The sequence below is a fragment of the Penicillium subrubescens genome (assembly GCF_028828155.1).
Source record: "Penicillium subrubescens strain IBT 31985 chromosome Unknown utg000010l_segment0_segment0, whole genome shotgun sequence".
Lineage (NCBI taxonomy): Eukaryota > Fungi > Ascomycota > Eurotiomycetes > Eurotiales > Aspergillaceae > Penicillium > Penicillium subrubescens.
Window position 1 is genome coordinate 2,831,343 of NW_026643160.1, and position 22,596 is coordinate 2,853,938.

A 22,596-nucleotide genomic window follows, 5' to 3' on the forward strand; every position below is an offset into this window, starting at 1 on the left:
TCTCCCTCTCCCTGTCGCTGTAGGGAGAACCACCGCTTCTACAAATGCTAGAGCTTGCCGTCGTCGATATTTATCACCAGGACGAGCAAGTGTGGACAATGAAGCAAGATGAACACAAACGGCTTTGTCGGTTGACAAGGCTGTCCCCCAATTGGTCTCATTCTTGACCCCATTTAACTATGGGACTGGATCTTTGAGGCTGGTGTAGTGGGGAGACACCTCTTATCGTATCTTAGATTACTTGCATATAACCAATTGAATCCGGAAGTTTGACTTGAACCTTGTGGAATTTTCTGACGCCTGTAGTCGTATGACCGTCTCATTCATTCTTCCGATCCAACTTCCACATTGCGTCGGCATCTGTTCACAACGCTCCAGTCAGCTCGACTCCAGCAATCAAGTTATAAACTATCATACCAGGATGCTTTTCAACAGGCGCAATGCCCTCCCTCTTCTTCGCCTTCGTCCGATAATCAACTCCAAACCTCTCATCTCGATCTTTGAGCAACCCATCCATCCCACCCTCATGCGCTTTTTCAACTGTCTCGGGCGATGTGAAGCTACCCATTAACTGCGGCGGGCCCATAGGCACCGGATCACCACGATCAACCTGCCACATATGATATGTCTTGCCATACACCGGCGCGATATCCTCCATCTCCGCCGTTTCGGCTGCTTCCCACACAGCGGTGGGCATGCCCCTCGGCGTCGGCATGATTAGCAGACCGCTCTTAACCTCAAACTCATGCGTGTGCCATAACTTGCGTTCTTCGGGTGGAAGCGTTTTGAAAATGCGCGGTGAGACCATATACTCGACGCCGAGGAGGCGTGCGTTGGCCTCGGGCGAGTCGTAGATCAAGCATTGTCGGACATCTAGTTGAAGGTCAACTGATGGCTCCCATGATCATGTTGGGTGGTTTGGTTTGACTCTGGATGCTTACCTTCAGTCAAGTGTGTACAATAATGGTTCGCTTCGACGCATCGCGTCGGATCATCGGCGTAAACGTGGAATGCATTTAGATGCGCGCAGATCTGTTTGACGGGCGTGAAGTCTTGGGACATCGCAGCGCCACTTTCGAGTATGCGACTCTTTACCGTGCGCGGTTCTCCTGGGATCTCACTAGACTCCGATACGGAGTTCTTCGCACAGGATGTCATCTTGGCTGGATATTCGATATGATCGGTTTGGGGGGTCGAGATATAGATATGGCTGGGTTAATAAGAAGAATTTTGGAAAACGGTGGCTCAGAGGGGTTCAAGGTAATCTTATGAGGTTCGTTTTGTAGAATCGATAGGTCTGCACCTTGGATGTGTGTCACATCAAGATGATGTCCATTCCGACCTGGATCATTTGACGTCACAATGATTGCAGAGTTCGAATTCGGGCTTTCGATACTAAATGCGTCTTTCGCTTTACTTTGAGTAAATCGAAGCGATAATCTACCCCCTTTGAACCATTCCAGATATATTTCGTTTGATTCTTGAATGCTTGTAATTCCCAGACAATGGCAGCCATGTCTGCGACTTTGACGGCGGCGTTAGGCGGGAATGGAAATTCCCTTCTGCACAGCTGACACTTTGAGCGATTATCGAAATTCTTATGGTTTTAGATATAAGAGGAGCAAACTGTCATTGTTTGGTAGGAATATTATTTAGAAGCACCGAGATCATTCATCACACCTATTAATGATTGACGGTGATTTTGCTGGTGAATTGACAGATATATATCCTGCGTGGTTCTACCCATACCAATACAATAACTACTTCACATAATCTCCAAAAAGGAAAGAATTAATGCAAAAATTTACACAAAGGCATTCACCGGACATAGCGCTAGCTCGTTCAATACCCAGTTTCCACATCGTGCGTTATGTACCTACAATGTATCGGATATCGCTCGACATACTGGGCAGCAGATCCTCTAGAGTAAAAATCTCTTCCAAACACGCCCCGTGATGATCCAACTTTTTCGACGGGCTTGAGATCTTTACATAAATCCCGAGCGTGGATCTAACGCCCTAGAAGACCCCTAACTGTTCACAGACTGGACTTCAAAGCGCGAATCCACAGTTGCTAGTACTACTACTCTAACTGCATACTGCAGTACTCATAGGGCCAGGGCGCACATGACCCGTTGATCGGCCGATAAAGCATACAGCAAAGGTGCATCCATTAGTGATTAGAAGCGGGCGGTCTAGACCTAGACTGGACTAAACACCACGCTATCAACGCACTACCGCATGGCCTTTTTTTCACGCTACAGCCAGTGGACACAGATCGAAGCACATGGTGTGAGAGTCCCTTCGGAGAACCACCGGACGCCCAGGATTCACAATCTCAAGGGAGCTAGGAAGAAAAAAAAGTTCACTCCACTTTTCGATCAACGACATTGTCGAGTTGCACACGGCATATTTTATCGGGCATCAAGTCAGTGAGGAGGCGCGGGAAACCGTTCTCGTTTTCTTATTGTACCAAAGCCACTAAACCATGCAAGTGCGGTACCGGTTTTCCGTTGTAGCACATCAAGTTAGGGTAGTTACTTCATTCCTCCGTCTAGTTTCCACGCATCACGGTCGGGAAACTAGCACGAGGACCCCCTCTCAGTTTACCATGACTCCATCCCAGCCAGTCTTGGCCACTGGCTTTTGGCTTCTTTGGCTTCAACCCAGACGGGCTTGAGGGTTTTGGGCGGAGAACACATCAGCGGTACGGGCAACTTCTACTCCACGGCAATTGCCATTTTCCTCGTCTTGTGATCTGTTCAGGAAAGGATGGGCAGTGTGCTGTGGAGCCCAGGGTTGGGCGTGGGCGACCTGGGCGGACTACTCGGGAGGGGTGAGTCCACACCAATTTGATGAAGATTTGAAGATCGTTCTTTGGCGTGATGGGGGCGCTGGGTATGGTAAGAGTATAATTTCTGGAATCTGGATAGACCTTAAAATCTACGGTCAACCACGGATTGGAATAGGATTGGGATTGGTATCGGTGGCGCTGGGCGCTGCGCGGGCGAGAGGAGGTGTGTGTCAAGTTCGACGAGGAGGACAGTAATATTGTAGATCCCCGGGTATATGGAAGGACTGTTGCCCGAAGTGGTGCCACGAGGCGTACGTGGATCTGAATTTGGTTCTAATAATGTTGCAGATGGGACGTGGATGTCGTTAGTCTGGATTAGAGTGTGATGTACAATATACGGTGAGTGCTGGATGATTTACTTCGTACATACAATGGTAGTTTTGGGGCCAAAGACCTTGACTCAGCCACCACACTCTAGCAGGCATCAAGATTTTCCTGGGTTGCTTGCGAACTCATAATGTTTGAGTCGGTCAAGTCTTGCTCGGCAAATTAGGCTTTGCTGCTCCTTCAAGTCTGGAACGGAAACCTAGTCGTTGCCGATACCGGATCGAAATCCAGAGGGTCGTTCGATATAGAATTGATACAAACTCAATAATAAGACAAATCAGATCATTCTCCAGAATTAAGAGCTGAAGGCTGCTTGCAAGTAAGTCAATCCGTGGAATTCTGATTAAGGGGGACAACACCTGGTCTGGACTACCACGGTCGATAGCGAGTTTAGAGCCCCAATAGCGAATCATCACGAGAGTCTGTTGCTCACTATCAATAAAATACAATATCTACTTTAATCCAAGGAATGAGCCATGATCCAGTTCACTCGTGTCTGCAGACTTGTACAATGCATCGTCCCTCTTTTGCATCCCGGGGATCGAGTCTATGATGAAAAGTCTATGCATCCATCCATATAGTGATATAGAGACATCTCGACATAATCAGTCCCTGTGATTCAAACGAGGGCACATAGCTCTCAGGTCTAGCGTACCTCGCTCAAGGCTTCTGCAATGATTCGATGTAGGTAACGTTGAACCCACGTTGCAGCAAGTGATGAGTTCATGTCCTGCTGGTTTTAATTGCCTGAATCCATTTTGACAACGGCGGATTGAAGGCCTCTGGCTTGGGTAGGAGTGCATGGCAGAGAAGATTACCTACAGGAGCAGCATGGCCCCAAGACTGGATGTGAAGACTTGCTCGTCATGAGACGACTTGCTCAATAGTACGGTGTGAAGTACTTGTAGATTGGGCATCTTTTTTAGAGCAGGTCCTCGATCAATGCAGCTCGCAGTCTTATCTGGCGCTATTAGGGTGATCTAGTTCAAAGTGCCAGGTGTTTCGACTCTGACCATGTCCCGGATGACATGAGCATCGTAGAAGAGTCATGCCGAGTATGGAGAATAACACTCGAGGGGTGTTATTTGAGTAACATCACTGTATCATGCCGAATTTAATCTGTAGAAATGCTTAGTATTGCACAGGGTATATTGAGAGAAAGTATTGTATTCCTTCGTATCTGCAATCGTCGTGTGGACTCACGAGCAAAAACAACAACAGACCCCACTAAACTGTGATACTATATTTGTTCAGCCCCGATATCGACTCGGCCCTCTCTTTCTTGTGGGAGCCCACACGGGACTTAAAATCAAAAGAAATAGTCTCAAGATTAGAGAATCGATTTGATAGTGTCAGTACATAACAGAAACACAAATCCGAACCCAGGTTCCAAGAACCCTGCTCGATGTGAGAATGTCTAAGTTCACGCTACGGGTGCTGTAATCCCTCGCCTCGTAAGCGGATGCAGGTCCTCCTTTTGGGGCCGCAGTGTCTCTTTAGGACTACGATGCTAATCGGCACTAATAATAGGCACGTTGGCCCCCTCACCTGTGGACAGTACGGACTACTGTACAGTCGAAAATCCGGACTAACTATCACCTGCATGACAACGATAATCAGCGCTCGATTGGACAAACATGAATCAAGAAAAAAGAAAAGAAAGAAAGAAAGGAACCCTATGCCATGCCCTTGCCTATCAGGCTAGCCGGCAGGCCCCCTTCTTCCGAAGCACAGTACTGTACTGTAGATCAGCAATCAGCTCGGATCTGTCAGATCAGGTTGAGCAGGTTGAGGATGTGCCATCTCACTGCATCGCGCCAATACTGTAAAGACAGTATATACAGTGGTACATACACCCCTTCACCCTCACACCCTTAGAGCTAGTCCAAACCCTTACCCTGTTCCTTGCTCGGGTGCTCAGCTGCACTGATCACCCGTTTGGGGGTGGGGTGGTGGCAACGGGTTATGATGGGGGGGGGGGGCTTATGGGTCGTGCGTTGGTGGAAGGTGCAGCAGCAGGGCAGCGGACGCCTTGAAAAGAAAAGAAATAAACGGTATGTCCGAGTGTCACAGTTGTGCGATGTGCGATGGGTGATGGGTTCGAGTTTACGACATAACAGGGAAATTCATTATTCAGCCCCTGCATGGGATGGGCGTGGGGAATTGGGGCGCGAATGATGGAACGGAACTCCATGGTAGGGAGGATGAGCATGAGCATGAGCTCAGCATTACTCCGTATTGAAGCCTAGTTGCAGCCCTTCCTCGTACGGAGATCCGTCACAGAAGTAAATAGTGGCGTCTAGAGAACCTGATGGAGCAGGAGGAGTGTGTACTTTAGCTCCGTCCTCCGTCTCCGTCCTGACCTCGTCGTACAGTTGCGTGTAGGTATAGCTCAGGCCCCAGCTGACGCGGGTGCAGGGGCCACGGGAACAATGAAGTGGAGCGAGGTAGCGGTTAAGCAGCGGGAAAGGACATGAGAAAAACCTGGGGTGGGTTTGAACAGGGTGTTGTATGCCGATCATGATTGGAGGACTGCCAATTTTGATTTCTTTTTTTTTTGCTTTTTGGAAGGTCAAGAAGGGGGTCCGATTGTCGGGGAGGAAAAAAAGTGTCGAGTGGGTGGTGATGATTGGCCCAGCCTCCCCTGCGTGGTCGATTACCCCCTTAAGAGCCGTACAGATTGGAATTGGAATCGACCTGAAAAAGAAGCGGAACAACAGAGCTTGATTGACTCTTGGAGAAGATCCTGGACAGAGATTTCCACGAGCAACAGTCTCTGAGTGGTCGGGTTATTGTCTTGGGTAAGTTCTTGCTGGGCTTGACCGCTTCGTTTGTTCCTCTCCCTCAGGTCTGATGGAGTACGGAGCTGTTACATGTACATGCACTATTCCGATTTGACTCCAGATAGTCTGAAGACGACGACGCAGTCTACGAAGTATATGGTAGCACCGCCGCTATAAGCCATAGTCCCAAGTATAGTGCCTTTAGACCCGTAGGAAGTATACCATTCTTAGTGTAAGCTTCGTCGTACTCGCCTATAGGCTCATAGGTTCTGCTTTATCTTCCCTCCAGGTAACAACATTCTTCGTCTTACTACGGAGTACTGTTCTTAGCTTCACCACTTCACCACCTTCATCATCATACTTTCTCATCCAACTCCCATCCTGGTCGTCGCTCCGCCACCAAGCGTCGCAAGTGTCTTGTGGACTCGGGCGTGACGCACCGTTTAGGCCCCGATCCCAGGCTCCGGCAGCCAGATCGTCTCCGACCCACACTGCACCTGGACCTTCTGTGGCGTCGCGCCTCGTCAGGACCCAGCAACCAGGGCCCTCCTGAACTGGAACTGGCTAAGTTGGAGCTACAGCCTACTAAGAAGGGCCGCCTGCATGATGGGCCCGGTGCCCGACGCGGAGCACGGGTAAAACCGAGAGTTTTGGAACTCTTTTTCCAGTCATCGTCCCTGATTATGATTGATCAATGGTCAGTGGTTAATATATTCCGGACGTCGTCATGCTTGATCTGGGAGATTATCTTGATATTGGCCCCCAAATCTCATATCTCATATCCGATCGTGTACGGAGTACATACATATCACATGTATATCATATATGCAGGTTGGACGGAGTACACCTCGTCGTATTTACATACTCCGTCTTCAGTCGAGAATAGATATGCGCGCTCCCCGATGACGAAATCTCACCAAGCCTCGACTCTTGAGGCTGCATCGCCCCTATCGGCAATGCACCTGTAGCCTGCGCGGATAAGACCCGGGACCAAGAGAGGCGCGGTATCACAGGCAGCATCGAATCCATTAATATGATGAACTAGGCCCGTTCTTCGTGCGACGCATGAGATGCCGAGTACAACATCTACATCCAACATACATTGCTGTTCTCACCAAGTGAAAACCTCCACCAAAGATACGGTCCAATTCTGAAGCACAGCCTGGCGGTCTGTTCGTTGCAGCCTACCGGAGACCGGCAGGCTAATTTCAGCCATCCTTCTGATCCTGTTATTCGGTTATACTTTGGAGCACAGAAGCAACGTGTCCGAAAGATACGGAGTACTGTAGGCCAGCTGGACGCTCCACCGTCATTTAGTTTGTTGGATGGAGTAGGTTTCGAGGGAAGGTCAGGTCACGCTCGGAGGATAATCAATGGAGCGCAAAGCCACACACTGATCGTCGAGACCCTCCACGGGAGCAAACGCAATAGGAAGGGGGGGGCCAATATTGTTGGACGAGTGACACTCGTAAATCAAGAGAGGACCAAAACAGCTCCTGGGAGGCCCTATGAATTGGGCACATCATTGGCTGATTTGTTCGTCAACGCTCAATCCTGCTGGAGTGGGAAACCCGACCGAGGCACGGTGTGTATGGAATACAGTAGGAAGGATTTCGTGATGACTAGTACAGAGTACATAGGTTAACTATGGGACTGACTGAAAACAAACTAACAAGTGCTACTTTATGACTAGCTCCTCGCAAGAAGATAACTGAGTTAGTCTCCGACCATGCTGACATACTTTAATCCATTCCTGTGCCGGCCCTGTTCCTGGTCTGGTCATTCCCGAGACTGATGTGACATGGTACCAGGGACACCGTAGCAAAGGCATGAGATGACATACCACTAGAGCAAGCCAAGTCGACTGTAGCCCACAGCTGCTCCCGCTGCAATTCCATGAGGCTAAGAAGGAAGCTGGTAAGGTTCAGAGCTAGACAAAAGGTGGGTGGAGGCCGAGGGGGAAAGCGCGTGGGATTCAGGCAATCATCATCAATCATCAAGACCAGGTGAAACATCTGGAAGACGAAGGGAGGTGACAAAGACTGGAAAGGCGAGAAGGGGCTGGATCGGCACAACGCGTGTGGTGACTGTGGTCTGGAAGTGTGGATTCTTAGGGATGGACGAGGACATGGCCACTGTAGGTAGTGGTGGAGTGGACTCAGGAATGGAGTTCGCCCAGGAACGAGCCTACAAGCCACTAAACAGTGACTGCTCCGTCCTGACGGGCGACTAGCGGATGTAGCACACATTGGAGGTTTGGAGAGTGGGGTGGCGCAGAGACCGAAGAGGGGAAAGGAGCAAAAAAGAGGCTGACAGCCAAAGGAGTGTAACGAAGGAAGATCTAGCCCCGTTCTGGCGTGGTCAAGTCTCGGAGAGTGACCGCCATTACTTTGCTAGAGTATGAAGTAGTAGTTAGTAGTGATAAACATCGTGATTGTTCATTCTAGCGATGAAGGACGGAGGACGGAGTTTCGTTGTAGAAGCGAAATTTAACTATTTCATTGATTATTGATTATTCTGCATCATTCGGGACTTGAGCCAAGAAACATGGAACGGGGCCTCGGATCTTGCCAGGTATGCAGGGTTATCAAGGTTTTTATTTGGTGCTGCTAGCTCGCCGGGCTGCTTGTGAGAGAGTCTTGACTTACACGAGCCGAAGTTCCTCTCTCAATAAAGGGGAGAAACATCAATGTTGGGTGAGCAACCCAGTACTTTGTATACTCGTCCACACACATAGATTGAATATCCTGGACGCCTACCTTGCGAATGGCTGGACAAACATTGCTAGTCCAGCTTATTTCCCCCTTCCCCTAAACCTGTGGTGACATTCGTGCCGTTTCGGTCAGCGGTATGTTCACATACTCTCAAGATCGGCAACTTTCATGCGAATCGCATCCCGAGTCTCCAATATCAACAAGAAGGGATGGAAAAGGGCTCCACCAAAGACAGCTCCAGTACCACATAAACCACACTCCTAGGCTTCTGGAAGTTGGTGGATGCGTGGACGATGACTGATTCTCCAATTTTTCGCTGTCCATAGTGGAGCCTAGCAGTGCAGAAAGTGGGCCCTGCAAATGCGTTCCGAGCGGTACAGGCCTTGGGATCGCTTTCCTGCTGCGGAATGATGTGGTCAGGGTGGACTTTGGAGGGTGTTTTGCATTGGTTCTGGTTGCTTTTTGTGCCTTGCTGTATAGAGGATAGTTCCAATAATGGTCATCGTGAAGCATGGGTTTTTCCTTTTGTTTCGTGATAAGCAAGCATCCCTCGCATTGTAGACTTGTACTGTACCTAGATTGATGATGCATCGCTACAGTCAAGACAGAACTACCTAAGAACCATATCCCCTTATGGCATACTCCGTCATCCTCGATCGAGTCTACAAATATGTACTTACATATCCGATGGTCCCTTAGCTTATGTACTCTATGCAACATCATGGGATACCTCATCCACCCATCAACCCCCAAATCAAGTTTAGCTCGCTCGGTTGGACAGGGATTCAATGGCGCTCAGGGGACCACCTCAAACGACTGAAAAAAAAAATAAAAATAAAAAAAGGGAACCGAAATGTCAAACTTGCTCATCCGGAGGGCCCGGGCTCTCCTAAGGAACTAAGGAACCCCAAGAGCCAAGGCTGGTCTTTCGGCACGGCGCTAAGCACGATCAGATCCGCCCGGCCACGTTGTGAATGGTGGCTCTACCGCCCGTTTCCTGATCCAAGGAAAGGTTGATCCAATCTTTTTTCCCTTTTTATTTTTCACTCCTTTTTGTCCTGATTGATTTTTTTTTCTTCCCTTTGATTGGGATAGGGCTCTTGGTCAATCTGCTCACAGACCACGCGGGCCACGATGTTTATTGAAACTAATCCCGTCTTGGGCCCACGTTAGTGTGTTAGTGAGCGGGAATCCTATCTTCTGGAAATTAGCTCCGACCTTGGATGATCCCAGGCTGTCGGTCACACCGTCACCGTTATAGAGATCTCCATCGAGTATCCAGAAGAGATCCTAGATATGCTAGTCGATCTAGCATGTGTACAGAGTACCATCTCGCATCTGTCCCTTCAGGCAGGAGTCATGATAGCAAGGGGACTGATCACATTCGAATCCTTGCCACAAGTCACGTACTTTTCTCGTGCTCCCCCCATAAAGGACATACATACGTAGGTGACCCCCTCGTTGAGTCACTTTGGCTGTGTTCAGAGCTCGGTTCCCTAGGCAATATCCCATAGAACTCAAGAAAAGTCAAAAACGATAGAACCCCATCAACTCCTTCTCCCGGGCGAGAGGGAAAAATGCTGAATGAATTAAAATTAAAGGTAAAGGTCCACGCGCAACGCTTAGGATTGCCGAGCTTCCCGCCCAGCAGAGTCGTTAAGAACACGGGCGAACACCGGTGGCGGTACGACGGGCATTGAAACAGGCCCACTACGTACAACGCCTCCTCGGGTAATGCAGTCAATGCAGCCCAGAAAAAAAACAGACTCTTTTCATTTTTTCTTGTCGGCCTCTGTGCCAGGCTCAGGTGATATTGAAAAAAGACTTTGCTGGTTGCGGGGGCTTTTTTTTTTTTTTTTTGTTTTCTAGGCGTTGATCGCTCAGCCAGGAAGGAATGCTCAATGCAGGCATATCCACTATTATCCACAACCCCCCGACGGAGCATATTTCCAGGGCGGGCGTATAAAGGGCCCAGTCATGAGTCGAGGAGAGGAATGCTGGGGATCGGAGGGGAAAAAAGGAAATTCGCAAATTATCGTGTCTGTAAGTAGTAGATCGGGAGCGGCGATGATGCATCTCCTGCATCATGTACTCCGCGGATGGATGAGGGCGCCTGCAGCGGAGAAAAGAAACATCACCGGGTATGCACGGTACAAAGAAGGGCCCAAGTGCTTGCTCATTGCTGTGCTCTTTTTTCGTTTCTCTGCGTCTGACTGGATATGGATGGGGCTAAAGGTAAGGGTGGCTGATGGCTGACCGACACGCATATTTTTGTAGGTAACCGATGTTTCTGGGTTGTAGTTTGCTTCCGCTTGTTGGTTGCAGTGTGGTTGGTTAGTAACTCTCTTCGGTCTAGACCACTTGGGAAAGCCTCCGCGAACGAGAGTCATCAGAACCATCAAAATCTGCCTCCGCCCTGTCGTACTCGGTTCAGAGGATGCGGGTACATGACTAGGTCGAAGTATAATAATAATTAAGACCATCATGACGGAGGTCCTCTACCGAACTCCACTTTTTTTTTTCCTTTTCTTTGAGGGTGAATAATGATTCATGGGATTTTTTTCTAATTTCCTTTTTTGTTCGCTGTCTTTCTTTTGGGGGTGTGAGGACTGAGGACCATCACCCCTGTGCGATATGCACAGGAAGCGACACGAAGGATGTGCGAGTCGATCTCTTTTATGGAGCCCATCACATTGTCTGTCACCCTTGCGTAACGGGAGTCGGCCGTGACGCTATGGAGGAGGAGCGGCTAATAATACGATGATTTGACCTTGGTCGCAATTGAACACGAATCCCCCGGGATATACATCCATAGTAGGGGAGTATTGGTGGTCTCCAGTACAGAGTGCAGCTCATGGATCACCGAAAGAGGATCAATTTCTTATAGTGCAAGCCCACCAAGGTAACGGAGAGAATAGTAGTATGTAATGTAAGACCCCAACTGACATTCTTATTGCAGGGCTGATCATCTCCGTAAAACCGACAGGAAATCGCAGTAAAGGGCCTCGCTAAAAAAGGCAGTTGTGACCGCCGATCAAGTCAGATCGCAGCCAGGCGGGCATTCCATGAGCGGGTACAGGGCCAAGGTTCCTGGCTCTTGGGACAATTCTTGAGAAAGAGAGGAGGAGACTAACTTGAACTAGTAATAATAGTAATAATTAATTATGGACTAATGGAGAGGAAAAGAAAAGAAAGTCAAACAAAGTGTAGCCCCAGACTGGGCCCGTGTGTGAGGGTCCACTTTATAGTCTGTACAGTTAATACAGGAATCACCAGAGTGAAGAGTATGTACTGTACACTCCATACTTCCTAGTATAGATACGATGGACTATAAAGTGTGGAATATGAACTATTTCAAGTAACCAGAGTCTAGGACAAGAATAATAGCAGATAAAATGCACCCTATACAGACTCAAAATCCCAAGCCCCAGTTTTTCCAAGCCTCCAAGACCCAAAAACGACTCAAAGACCAAGAAAAGAAACCCCCAAAACGCAAGTCTAGTGGACCCCTCCACTGGGCTGTTTTTCCCCATGTTCGCCTCAACAGACCGCGCTACGACGTATAGGTCCGATCATCCCTCCACTTGGGCCCGTCTTGGTACAGTCCGGAATATTCCCCTTGCCCACTCTCCTTGGTTAATGAACCAACTAACGTTAGTAGTTTAGCTGGCCTGAGCTGGTTTCTGGTTGGCTTTGGTTAGCGACTGGGTCCCCAGCCGAAACGGTGGAACCGCCTCCCCATTTAGCTCTGATTCATCGATGACTTTGGGTCATATTTTAGATTTATTTTGCATTTTCTTTATTTCTTTTTGGAAATTTGGATTCGGGATTCGGGATTTTGGTTGGACTAGGCTCGTTTCGTTAGTGTCAACGTCGTGTCATCTTAGCAAGCTAGCATGTGCGGTGGGATCGTGGAGTTTGGGGCGATCACTAGGCTCCCTGGATCTTCTCTCCCCTTATAATCAATACCATCCGCCCTGCAGCCTCCTGGTTTGATTGGAATGATTCAACGTACACGACATAATTAGCATCCCCACGATACAAAACCTCCTCTCCTGCCGTCGTTCCTTCACAGGAACTTCGGCTCTCACCATCCCTCCTTCCTTCTATCAACCATCACCACCACTGTCACCACCTCTATCTACCGCCAACCTCACCTCAACTCTTTTACTTCAACAACTCTGAAACTCGAGTCAACTCTTCCTGTCATCATCAAATCTCATCAAAAACGGGTGATATCAAGTCATCCGTCAACTCACTCTCCTGTCTTTTTATGGCCGATTACTCTAACTACCGTTCTCAACAACCGCAAGCCTCTTCAACAGGCTCGCAATGGATTCCCGAAAATGCGCCTAGTCAACCTTTCACCGTTCAAATGCAAGACTGGATTCGTGCTTTCCCTCGACCCCGACACAATCGGGTCATGAAGCCCCGTAGTGCGGGGAACAGCCCTTCGTCGGCCATCCGGAGACGCACCGCCGTTGCTCAGAACGCCATGCATGGAATCCCCAATCAGTATCACCAGTCATCCTTGGAGGCGGCCATCCTCGCCTCGACCACACGAAATTCTCGACCGACCTCCTGGCATCCCTCCTCGGCCAGGTCCCGTGGGCTCTCCAACCCAGTCTGCCTGCCGGATTATGCCTCGGAGAACTTCGTCATGACCACTATGTCAGACCAGCCTATGAACTGTCTACCGACGGACAGCATGATGTCCTATCCGGTCTCCGCGGGACCTACTTTCCCAACTGAGTATTTCCCCGCATATTCGGATCTGCAGGAGTCTATGCCCTTCCCGCAACAGACATCATCGCTTTCCATGGCTGGCTCGCAGGTCGAGCCGATCACTTGGGATACCACCGCCAATACCGACTATTCGGCAATGTATCAGCCTTCCGATACCTGGTCCCTGGATATGCTTTCGATGGCCAACAACATTCCTCCGGCAGAGACAACCTGCCCTAGCTACGCTAGTGTACCCTCTCCCGGTGAAATGAGTGGTCCATCGACACCAGACTTCTTGCCCATTCAACATTTTGACGACGAACCATCATTCGCTCAGAAGAAAGCCGGCAAGCCTGAGGAAGAGCTTGTAGGTATGGGCCTCTACATCCAGCCCAACGCTCTTGGTCAAGTTCACCAGGAAACACCCGGCAAAGGTCTGAAACTGGAGGAGACTTTTTCGCCATCTGACGATGAGGACGATGAGGCGGATGCCGAGGGCGAGATTGATGAGGAAGTGAACGTTCCCGGGCCAACTCAGCCACAATTCAGCCCACAAGAGCAGCTCCCCATTGCACAGCACTCGAACTTCTCAATCCCGAAACAGTCCTCTAAGCAAGCTCTCAACCTCTTGCACAAGTCCTTCTTCTTTGATCACGACGATTCTGATCAGCACGCCATGGCTGCTGGGCAGCCATTCACCAACCTGAACCAACCCTGCATGACCTATGGCTACGGATGGGTCTGAACTCATCTACCGCTTCAACACATCCATCATCATCATTATTTTTGCATTTTTAGCCTTACAGCGAGCATAGCGTGGAGTTGACATTTCTATCTCTGGTTTTTATTTTATTTGCTCTGGAGTTATGACACATGGAAGGATACCTTGGGACTTACCCAAGTCAGATAGCTTCGGCGTGGAAGCAGTCGCTCAACCTTTTCTTACTGTTTTCAACAAAGCAATAGCTGGCGATGACAAACACGATCTCGCCCAATCAAACTAGCTTATCATTCTATTTTTCTTCTCTGCTGTAGACTTGATGCTTCTGTTCTAATATTGAGCTATACTTCGGAGCTAATCCATTGGCCGAATAAGCTCTTTAGGTACGGATAAACTACCTTAGTGGATCAACCTCCTGCCGAGGATATCTCAGCCGGCAAAGCCTCTCAGGTGTGCATTCTTGAATCGAGTAGGATCCGAGAGGTAAAAAAAGACACAGAAGATGTGAAGAGAAAGCTAAATGGTAGAACTTCGCTAAAGACGTTCAACTGTGAGTGCAGCAAGGGGAACAAATCTGGCACCAAGATTGGCGGGGACATACCTAGCCCCGGAGTGCGAAGTACTCTATGAGAAGGTCAGCGCTTTGAGTGATGTGTGGTCATTTAGCTGCATATTCAGCTTGGTTCTCACCTTCATGACGGAGGTCACGGTGGTATCGTCGAATTTTCGAAAAGACGATATGGCAAGTCTGCTGACTACTACAGCCAGTATGACGACTACTTCTACATCAATGCTAAGACGCCCCGAGTTAAGCCTGCCGTAGCTGAATGGTTTACTCATTTGAAAAAGTCAGCCTCCGGGGGATTCTATTTGAGAGTGATGAGGGAGTCGATTGAATTTCTGCTTATGAATGTTTTACTTTCTCCAAGCGAACGGCAACTAGGGCCGTCTCAAATCGAAGCCCGGCTTCAGGAATTATGGCCTCCATATAGCCGCCCAGAGTCTCCTCCGGCACCTACCAGAAGTCAACATACCGATAATGATGGTGCTGCGACCCACAGAAAGCAGATAACATATCTATCAATCTGGCTCGAACAGCCGTGAGACATCCGTGAGAACCATCTAGAAAGAGAAGTGGAAGAAAAACTACGATGCGAATAAGGGCCGAAGCAATCGGCAAAAGCTCGGCCTGAATGTCTCTAGGGAAAATTCCATGGGGACTTCTCAAGGGAAATCCCCATCAGATGACAAGGTGACTGAGTGGTTATATGGGTAAAAGGAATCGAGGTCCTTGCCGAGACGGACTCCGTGGGCTGCATCGTAGTCTGGACTTGTGAATGCTGAGCATACGTCCGGCTCTCCAATTGATAATTTCTACAACTCTGTAGACCTATATACCATTCTGACAAGTTATTTGTATCCACCATCACCATGACAAGATCAAGAGCAATCCCGTCATTAAACAATTCCGCTGCTTTCCACAGGGTGTACGCGATCTCTTACCCTGGCGCTCCCATGGCCGGCCTGTTGACATGTACATGGCACTCTCTGGTTGCCTGTTCGTCGTCTTCATTGTAGATTGGCCTGTGGGGATACGTATTTTTGAGTATAGTCCAAGATAGGTTGGTGAGAAAGCTTGTTAAGCGTGTTTGAATTGATCACTGGGTAATTGGCATGTACTCAGTGAAATTGAACCTGATCTCCCTCATAAAAGCGGCGGCAATGCAGACTACTAGTAACGGCGGTCATACTATATATACATACTATTCTGTGTCGCGGTACCCAAGTATTCTTCAAAGAAGACTTGTCATAGCCCACCAATGGCCTCGGTTAGTCAAGTAAATAATGGGCATAATTAGAAATCTGAAACTTGTTAACATTCTGGACTATCAAGGGCCTTGGAAGACAGAAAGCCACACTCTCAATCAAAGCAACAGTGACAAATGAAGATGGCGGGGGTTCACGAGGGAACGGGTAGAGCGACGTCATACCAATACCCACTTTCTCCGAATTCCAACCCGTTTGCAACCCACCTTGTATCGGCCAAGTCGGAAGTTAAACAGCACCCACAATGACAGCCTGAGCGGCGTAGAATAATCCTGGAAATTGGCGTGCGATGGCCGAAGATCACGGGTGGTCGTCTCCGGGCGGCACCGGCGAGGTACGTTGGTCACAGTGCAGGCGCGGGGTTGTGGTTAGAGACTCGAGTCACTGATTCGATTTGATGCATTCACAGAGTCACGGAGGGATCAGCGATTCGGAGATACTGCAGAATCAGTTGGAGGTATGATTGTTCTCCTGATTACTCATTTACATTGATGTTTATTCTGACAATCCCCGTGCTTCGGGGCCACCCCGCCAGGTCGTCTTCTACCCCGACTCCAATCACCGCCGTAAATCCTCCCTCGTTATGATGGAGAAACCACGAATCAGACCACAATTAGATCAGTACGACAAATCTACGGCTTGCTATGTGCATTCCCTTATCGCTGGCGAATGGGCCGTACCGTCGACCCATGTGGACGAGACCCAGGATGCGATCCGGACACTTAGTGACGAGGAGCCCAACGTCGACACAAAGTCTGGCGAAGAGGACGACGTGGTGTCTGTTATTGATAGCGACAATAAGGTTCTCAAGCCGGTACCGACAGTCGTTCAATCGCGCCACCTGACGAAGCGACAACTATCTGACATGGCATGGAACGTGCGGAAACTGTCGAAGAAACTGGGTAGCATCAAGCTTAAGCTCACGGTCAAGAACGTCTTCATCGTGAGCAAAACACATGATGAGTCGTTGGTCAGTCTGACTAGGAAAGTGACTCGGTGGCTGCTATCCAAGGACCGCGACGCGCCGTACAATGTCTATGTGGAGCGCCGCCTCGAGACACATCCGGATTTTGGAGCTCTGCAATTAGTGCAAGAGGAGCCCTCGGCTAAGGGCCGGCTGCTTTACTGGGATCCCAAGCTTGCGCAAGAACAGCCGCACCTATTCGATTTCGTGATTACCCTTGGAGGAGATGGGACGGTCCTCTACACGAGCTGGTTGTTCCAGCGTATCGTGCCGCCGGTTCTATCATTTGCGCTCGGCTCACTGGGGTTCATGACAAAGTTCGACTTTGCAGACCACCAAAAAATCCTCGAAAATGCTTTCCGGGAGGGCGTTGTCGTCAGCCTCCGATTGCGCTTTGAATGCACCATAATGCGGAGCAAAGCGCGGTTGAAGGACCCTAATTCAAGGGCTCTCACAAGTCGGGATCTGGTATTAGAATTGATTGGCGAGGAAGGAGAAGATACATTAACCCATACTCCGGACCGAGTCTACGAGATTCTCAACGACGTCGTTCTGGACCGCGGTCCCAATCCAAGTAAGTCGTTACTCTATATACCCCTGCAGGCCAAAGCCCAGTGGCCCTCTTCCTCGCAACTGTGAATATCTAACAAACCCTTTCAGCCATGTCTCAAATCGAACTGTTTGGCGACGACGAGCATTTCACCACCCTACTTGCAGACGGAATCTGCATTGCAACCCCGACGGGCTCGACGGCGTACAATCTCGCGGCCGGCGGCTCGCTGTCACACCCGGAGAATCCAGTTATTCTGGTAACCGCCATTTGCGCCCACACCCTATCCTTCCGTCCGATTATCCTACCAGACACTATTGTGCTACGCATGGGTGTGCCCTACGATGCGAGGACCAGTTCGTGGGCTAGTTTCGATGGACGGGAGAGGTGAGTCGAGATTTAAATATCTGTTGGCTTTGTCTTGAGTAACGCGTATCATTTTGGCTGACTATGTAATCTATTATCTGCAGAGTCGAACTACATCCCGGCGATTACGTGACCGTGTCTGCATCGCGATACCCATTCGCCGGTGTGTTGCCACAGGATCGGCGTGGCGAAGACTGGGTGCACAGTATATCTAAAACGTTGAATTGGAATTCCCGGACTAAGCAAAAGAGCTTTACCAGGCCTTGATTTTCGAAGCAAAAATGGAAGCATGGTGTGAGGATAGGATTTGGCCATATTCTTGGTTTGGTTCTCGTTTTTCTTTGATTTGAGTTTGGCTGGGCCACGATGGTCAGTGGATGGCCTGGCTAGGAGTACATACAGGGTACATAGTGGAATTAACATTGGCTTGAATATTGTTGAAGTGGATTTCAACGAGGTTTCGTGTCTTTAGTAGTCCTCCTATTTCAGAGACTCGCGTATGGAAGTTTCATGACACGGTCTACCGAGGCTGCTTTCGTTCTCCCTTCTCATTACGTATCTCCTTCGATCCCATCAGCTTCCGAACAGCTTTCAAGTGGATATTCCAGAATTTTCCACTGCTCAAGCTACAGTGGAGCTTCCCATATTTGATGCTCTGTTATCACGTGATGAATCACACGTGATTCACACACTAAACCAAAGCAGGAAAGCCCCACTCCGCGCCGCCAATCCACTCGCCGGTATAAAATCCTCTCGATAATTTTTCTGCTCTTCTCTTCTCTTCCCTCTCCCATCTTCAAACCATCAACCCAACGAACAAAGAAAGTCTAATGTGATCTTCCTCTGCTTGCTCGGGTGACGGGAAGAGAATATTCTCAGTCAACTATTCTTGCGATTTTCTTTACTACTGACTTGGTAAGTTACCATATTCCTGTTGTCATTTCTGCATCGCACTCGACCAGCAAGGGTCGTCTCTTCACCAAGTGACGACCTCATTTCTATGATGAAAAACTTCCTACATTCGCAGTTTCCACGCTAGCCATCGCCGAACCTAAATCATAGATGGTGTTGAGCGCATAACTTCCTTGGATGTCTGATTGAAATTGCTGGTCGCTTGTCGATCTTTTATGACGACTTTTTCTGTCGTGGTGGAACCCCCTGCTAACAGGCTTGGTTCTTAGAACTTAACAGGGATCTCCTTTGCTCTTCTCGAGCTGCCATTGGCAATTGCGATATATAGCTTCTGGCCCCTGGTGCTGCTGGGTTTGGTCGTGTGCTCCTAGCTGGTTGGAAGTTTTTTTTCCAGTCTGGTTGGCGGCTCTGTACCAAAGGACCAGCTGTGTCGGGAGTAGAAAGAGCTATCGTGTCTAGAATCTATGAAATTAATACAAATATTTTTCACAAAACAAATGCCCCTCGTAAACCCTCAAATCAATAGAGTTTTCTTGCTTCGAGCTTGAGCTGAGCCGCAGCAGGACGTAGCTCCTTGAAACTGCAAAATGCCCAAGACTTGCACCCCCGGGCGATGTGCTCCACCGTAGATCGCATCCACAGCTTCGCCGCGGCAGACCCCTGCTTCACTCATCTCCCCTCCCTGACCACCACAATCCAGATACCCTGATCCTCTGATCCCGTACAGATCACGAATCAAACCAATTCCCCTTCTTGGTCTCCCTCAATCGACTGTCTCGCATACACCCGTTACTTTCCAATCCCACCACACACCATGGCCGCGCCGCCTGGGCGTTCGGCGATGTTATCCGTGAGCAACGCCGTAGGAACGCCGCAATCTGGATCAAGCGACAAGTCACAGACTGCACAGCCGCCTTCAACACCCCAGCCAACACAAGGACTCCGCGTCCCATCAAACCGCAAGACCATTTACGACCGACACCTGAACCGGAGTCGAAATGCAGAGCTCAGCCGGGCGAGCTTCGCGTATCTCTTCGCCGAGATGGTCACATATGCCCAGCGACGGGTAACGGGCATTCAAGATCTCGAGAAACGGTACGCTATTCACAGAGATTGAACAATACATCTCATATCTGCCCGAATCAAATCCTCTGACCTTCCCGCCCAGATTAAACGAACAAGGCTACCCCCTCGGCCTCCGCCTCCTCGACCTCCTCTTCTACCGCACAACAACAACTTCCTCCTCCGCCCTCTCCAGCTCCTCAACCTCCTCCTCCCCACCAAACCGACCCCTCCGCATCCTAACCCTCCTCCACCTCATCCACGGCCCACTCTGGCGCCTCCTCTTCGGCCGCTCCGCCGATGCCCTCGAGCACTCCGTCTCTCCCGACACACCCAACGAATACATGATCACGGACAACGATCCGCTGGTGAATACGTATATCAGCGTGCCGCGGGAGATGAATCAGCTCAATTGCGCGGCGTTTGTGGCAGGGATTATCGAGGGTGTTTGTGATGGGTGCGGTTTTGAGGCGAAGGTTTCGGCGCATAATCAGCCGACGGAGATGTGGCCAAGTCGGACGGTGTTTTTGCTTGGGTTTGGGGAGAGTGTGATGGAGAGGGAGAAGGTGCTTGAGAGGGCGGGGATTAAATAAGGGTTTGCGAGAGATTGTTTAATGACTGGCCCTCTATGGAAGGTTCAGTTCGGGATGGATGTCTGCTTCCTGCTCATCTGCTGGTCATTGGTGCAGGTATGGAAGAGAGTTATTACTACGCTATCTTGCGTACTCGAGTATACTCATAAGTGTTCTTGTTTCGGAGCGACAACTCCTCCTAGGCCGACGATTCAGCTGTGTTTGTTGACTTCATGCATCAACAGGAACAATGCTGATCAAGAGAATCGGATCGTCATGAAGGCAGTGATTTTTCATGCACAAAGACTTTGCTGGCAGGTTGGCCAACTAGATGAACATAATGAACCCTCCAGGAGAGGGGTATGCCATATCTTATATAAAACAAGAGTATCTGCTGCTCGAAATGCCAGTATAGTACATAGACTCGAATCCAGGCCATGCAAGATTTTAATAGAAAACGCCGCCACCAACGCCCACAAAAAGATGAAAAGACCACCTCATTAAGAGCTCTCTACTCGTCGACGTTTATCCCGGTCATCATATGGCGACGGGCTACGTTTCCTCCGCTCCCTCGATCGACTCCTGTCTTCGCGCCGGTCTCTCCTAGGAGACCGCGATCTCGACCTCCGCCGCGGCCGTACAGCACTGGCATTAGCACCAGTCGGTCCCGTCGGTCCATGATCCCGATCATCGCCGTGATCAGGCATAAACCGCTCGTCCGTGATTCCAACAGGAGGAGCATTCTCCCGCCTCCGATTCTGATAGCCCTCGCCAAACCGTCCCGTATCCTCCGTCTTCAAATCGCGATAGCGCGTGCGTCCCTTCTTTCCTAGCTTGGTCATATCGCGAATCTGCATGTACTGAGGCAGCGTTTCGACCGCGACGTCGTCTGCAAACCGCCGACCCATGACATTCCGCTGGTCCAGACCCTCGCGCACTTGATCGTCCCGGAAGAAAGCACCCTTGTGGAAATAGCGCTGCATGAACCCGGTCTGGCCGCGGGTTGCCTCGCGCTCCTCGTTCTGCTTGGCGATGAACTCGCGGTCCTCGCGGTCTCGTTCTTCGGCGGTGAGATTGCGCCGGCGCTCGATCTCTTCGCGCTCTTTCTCTGCTTCTTCGATGGCTTCGCGCTCGCGCTTGACGCGCTTTAGTTCGCGCAGTTTCCAGGCCGCGTATTCGGCTTCTGGGTCGATATCGTCCCGGTCGTCGATGGCGGTTTCTTCGTCGGCTTCGGCGAGGTCGTCGTCGTCGTCCCAGGCTTTGTTTGCGGCGGACTTTGCGATCGCGTCTTTCTCGAGTTGGTCTCGGACCAATTGATCTGCTAGTTCTTGACGTTGAGCTCGTCGAGCTTCATTATTTGCGGCTGAGTCGGCGCCACTGATCGGTGCTCGGGCTGGTGCTTCTGCGCCTTGTCCACCCGCATTGCCTCGTTTATCTTTCTTAATGAATGTAGGCCGGATGAACATGCGTCGTGGCGCTTCGTCCTCTGAACTGCTCTCTTCCTCGGAGCTTTCCTCCTCCTCTTCGTCATCCTCTTCCTCCTCGTCACTTGCTGCAAGCTTTGCGCTAGGCGCGGTTCGTGGCACCGAAGCTTGCGCGGTATCGATTCGGGCCTGGGGGGTAGCCTTTGCAGGTGGTGGGGATGCTTCATCCTCTTCTTCATCCGTCACGAATCCCTCTTCATCCTCATCCTCTTCTTGAGCCTTTTTAATGGCAGCTGCGGGGAATGAGCTCGCTTTGGGCGCTTGTTGTCTTCGCCGCTGCTCTTCTGCTCGACGCTTTCGTTCTTGTTCCTTTTGCGCCTCGATATCCTCCTCTTCGTCTTCTTCCTCCTCAGATGATGGCTCCTCCGCGATCGCCTTTCCGGGGCGATACCGACCCACAGGTTTAAGTGGGTTCGCGGTCATTCCGCGATGTTGGGAGGGGAGCGGAGGTGGCATTGTGGTGAGGTGGATGGGAAATGGTTGAAGCTGGGCGCAACGAGGTGAAGGATAATTATGGTGACTCCAATGTAAAGCCGAATAATAAGGCAGTGGCCCGCTGGTCCGGGTTGAGGGGACTTGAAGCTTTCCTGTCGACGTTACTCGTCGGAGAAAGCAGAGCTTCGGGATGAAATTGATATCATCACGTGATGATACCAGATTGCGACTAGAGGGATAGTTAAGTAGGAATTGGAAGATACACCCTAAGTTAAAGATTGGAGTCTGATATCGTCAATAT

General features: G+C 50.0%; 6 protein-coding genes across 6 annotated transcripts; 3 read left to right on the forward strand and 3 right to left on the reverse strand.

The window, feature by feature from the left end:
* Positions 1-319: 319 nt before the first annotated feature.
* On the reverse strand, positions 320-1,158 carry N7473_012205 (OBAP family protein; the record flags this gene model as incomplete). The annotated part of the gene is made up of 3 exons (XM_057158144.1): positions 320-360; positions 418-873; positions 942-1,158. The coding sequence occupies 3 exons, from the start codon at positions 1,156-1,158 to the stop codon at positions 320-322; spliced, it is 714 nt and encodes a 237-aa protein (XP_057003994.1).
* A 6,794-nt stretch (positions 1,159-7,952) lies between these two features.
* Positions 7,953-8,093, reverse strand: N7473_012206 (uncharacterized protein; the record flags this gene model as incomplete). The annotated part of the gene is made up of 1 exon (XM_057158145.1): positions 7,953-8,093. The coding sequence occupies one exon, from the start codon at positions 8,091-8,093 to the stop codon at positions 7,953-7,955; it is 141 nt and encodes a 46-aa protein (XP_057003995.1).
* A 4,857-nt stretch (positions 8,094-12,950) lies between these two features.
* On the forward strand, positions 12,951-14,147 carry N7473_012207 (uncharacterized protein; the record flags this gene model as incomplete). Its single annotated transcript, XM_057158146.1, has 1 exon — positions 12,951-14,147. The coding sequence occupies one exon, from the start codon at positions 12,951-12,953 to the stop codon at positions 14,145-14,147; it is 1,197 nt and encodes a 398-aa protein (XP_057003996.1).
* A 2,092-nt stretch (positions 14,148-16,239) lies between these two features.
* On the forward strand, positions 16,240-18,097 carry N7473_012208 (putative NAD+ kinase; the record flags this gene model as incomplete). The annotated part of the gene is made up of 5 exons (XM_057158147.1): positions 16,240-16,284; positions 16,360-16,407; positions 16,486-17,488; positions 17,575-17,851; positions 17,935-18,097. 5 exons carry the CDS (start codon positions 16,240-16,242, stop codon positions 18,095-18,097), a joined length of 1,536 nt encoding a protein of 511 aa, XP_057003997.1.
* A 1,459-nt stretch (positions 18,098-19,556) lies between these two features.
* N7473_012209 (trafficking protein particle complex subunit 5) lies at positions 19,557-20,397 on the forward strand (the record flags this gene model as incomplete). Its single annotated transcript, XM_057158148.1, has 2 exons — positions 19,557-19,837; positions 19,911-20,397. 2 exons carry the CDS (start codon positions 19,557-19,559, stop codon positions 20,395-20,397), a joined length of 768 nt encoding a protein of 255 aa, XP_057003998.1.
* A 479-nt stretch (positions 20,398-20,876) lies between these two features.
* Positions 20,877-22,316, reverse strand: N7473_012210 (microfibrillar-associated 1 family protein; the record flags this gene model as incomplete). Its single annotated transcript, XM_057158149.1, has 1 exon — positions 20,877-22,316. One exon carries the CDS (start codon positions 22,314-22,316, stop codon positions 20,877-20,879), a length of 1,440 nt encoding a protein of 479 aa, XP_057003999.1.
* Between the last annotated feature and the right edge of the window lie 280 nt (positions 22,317-22,596).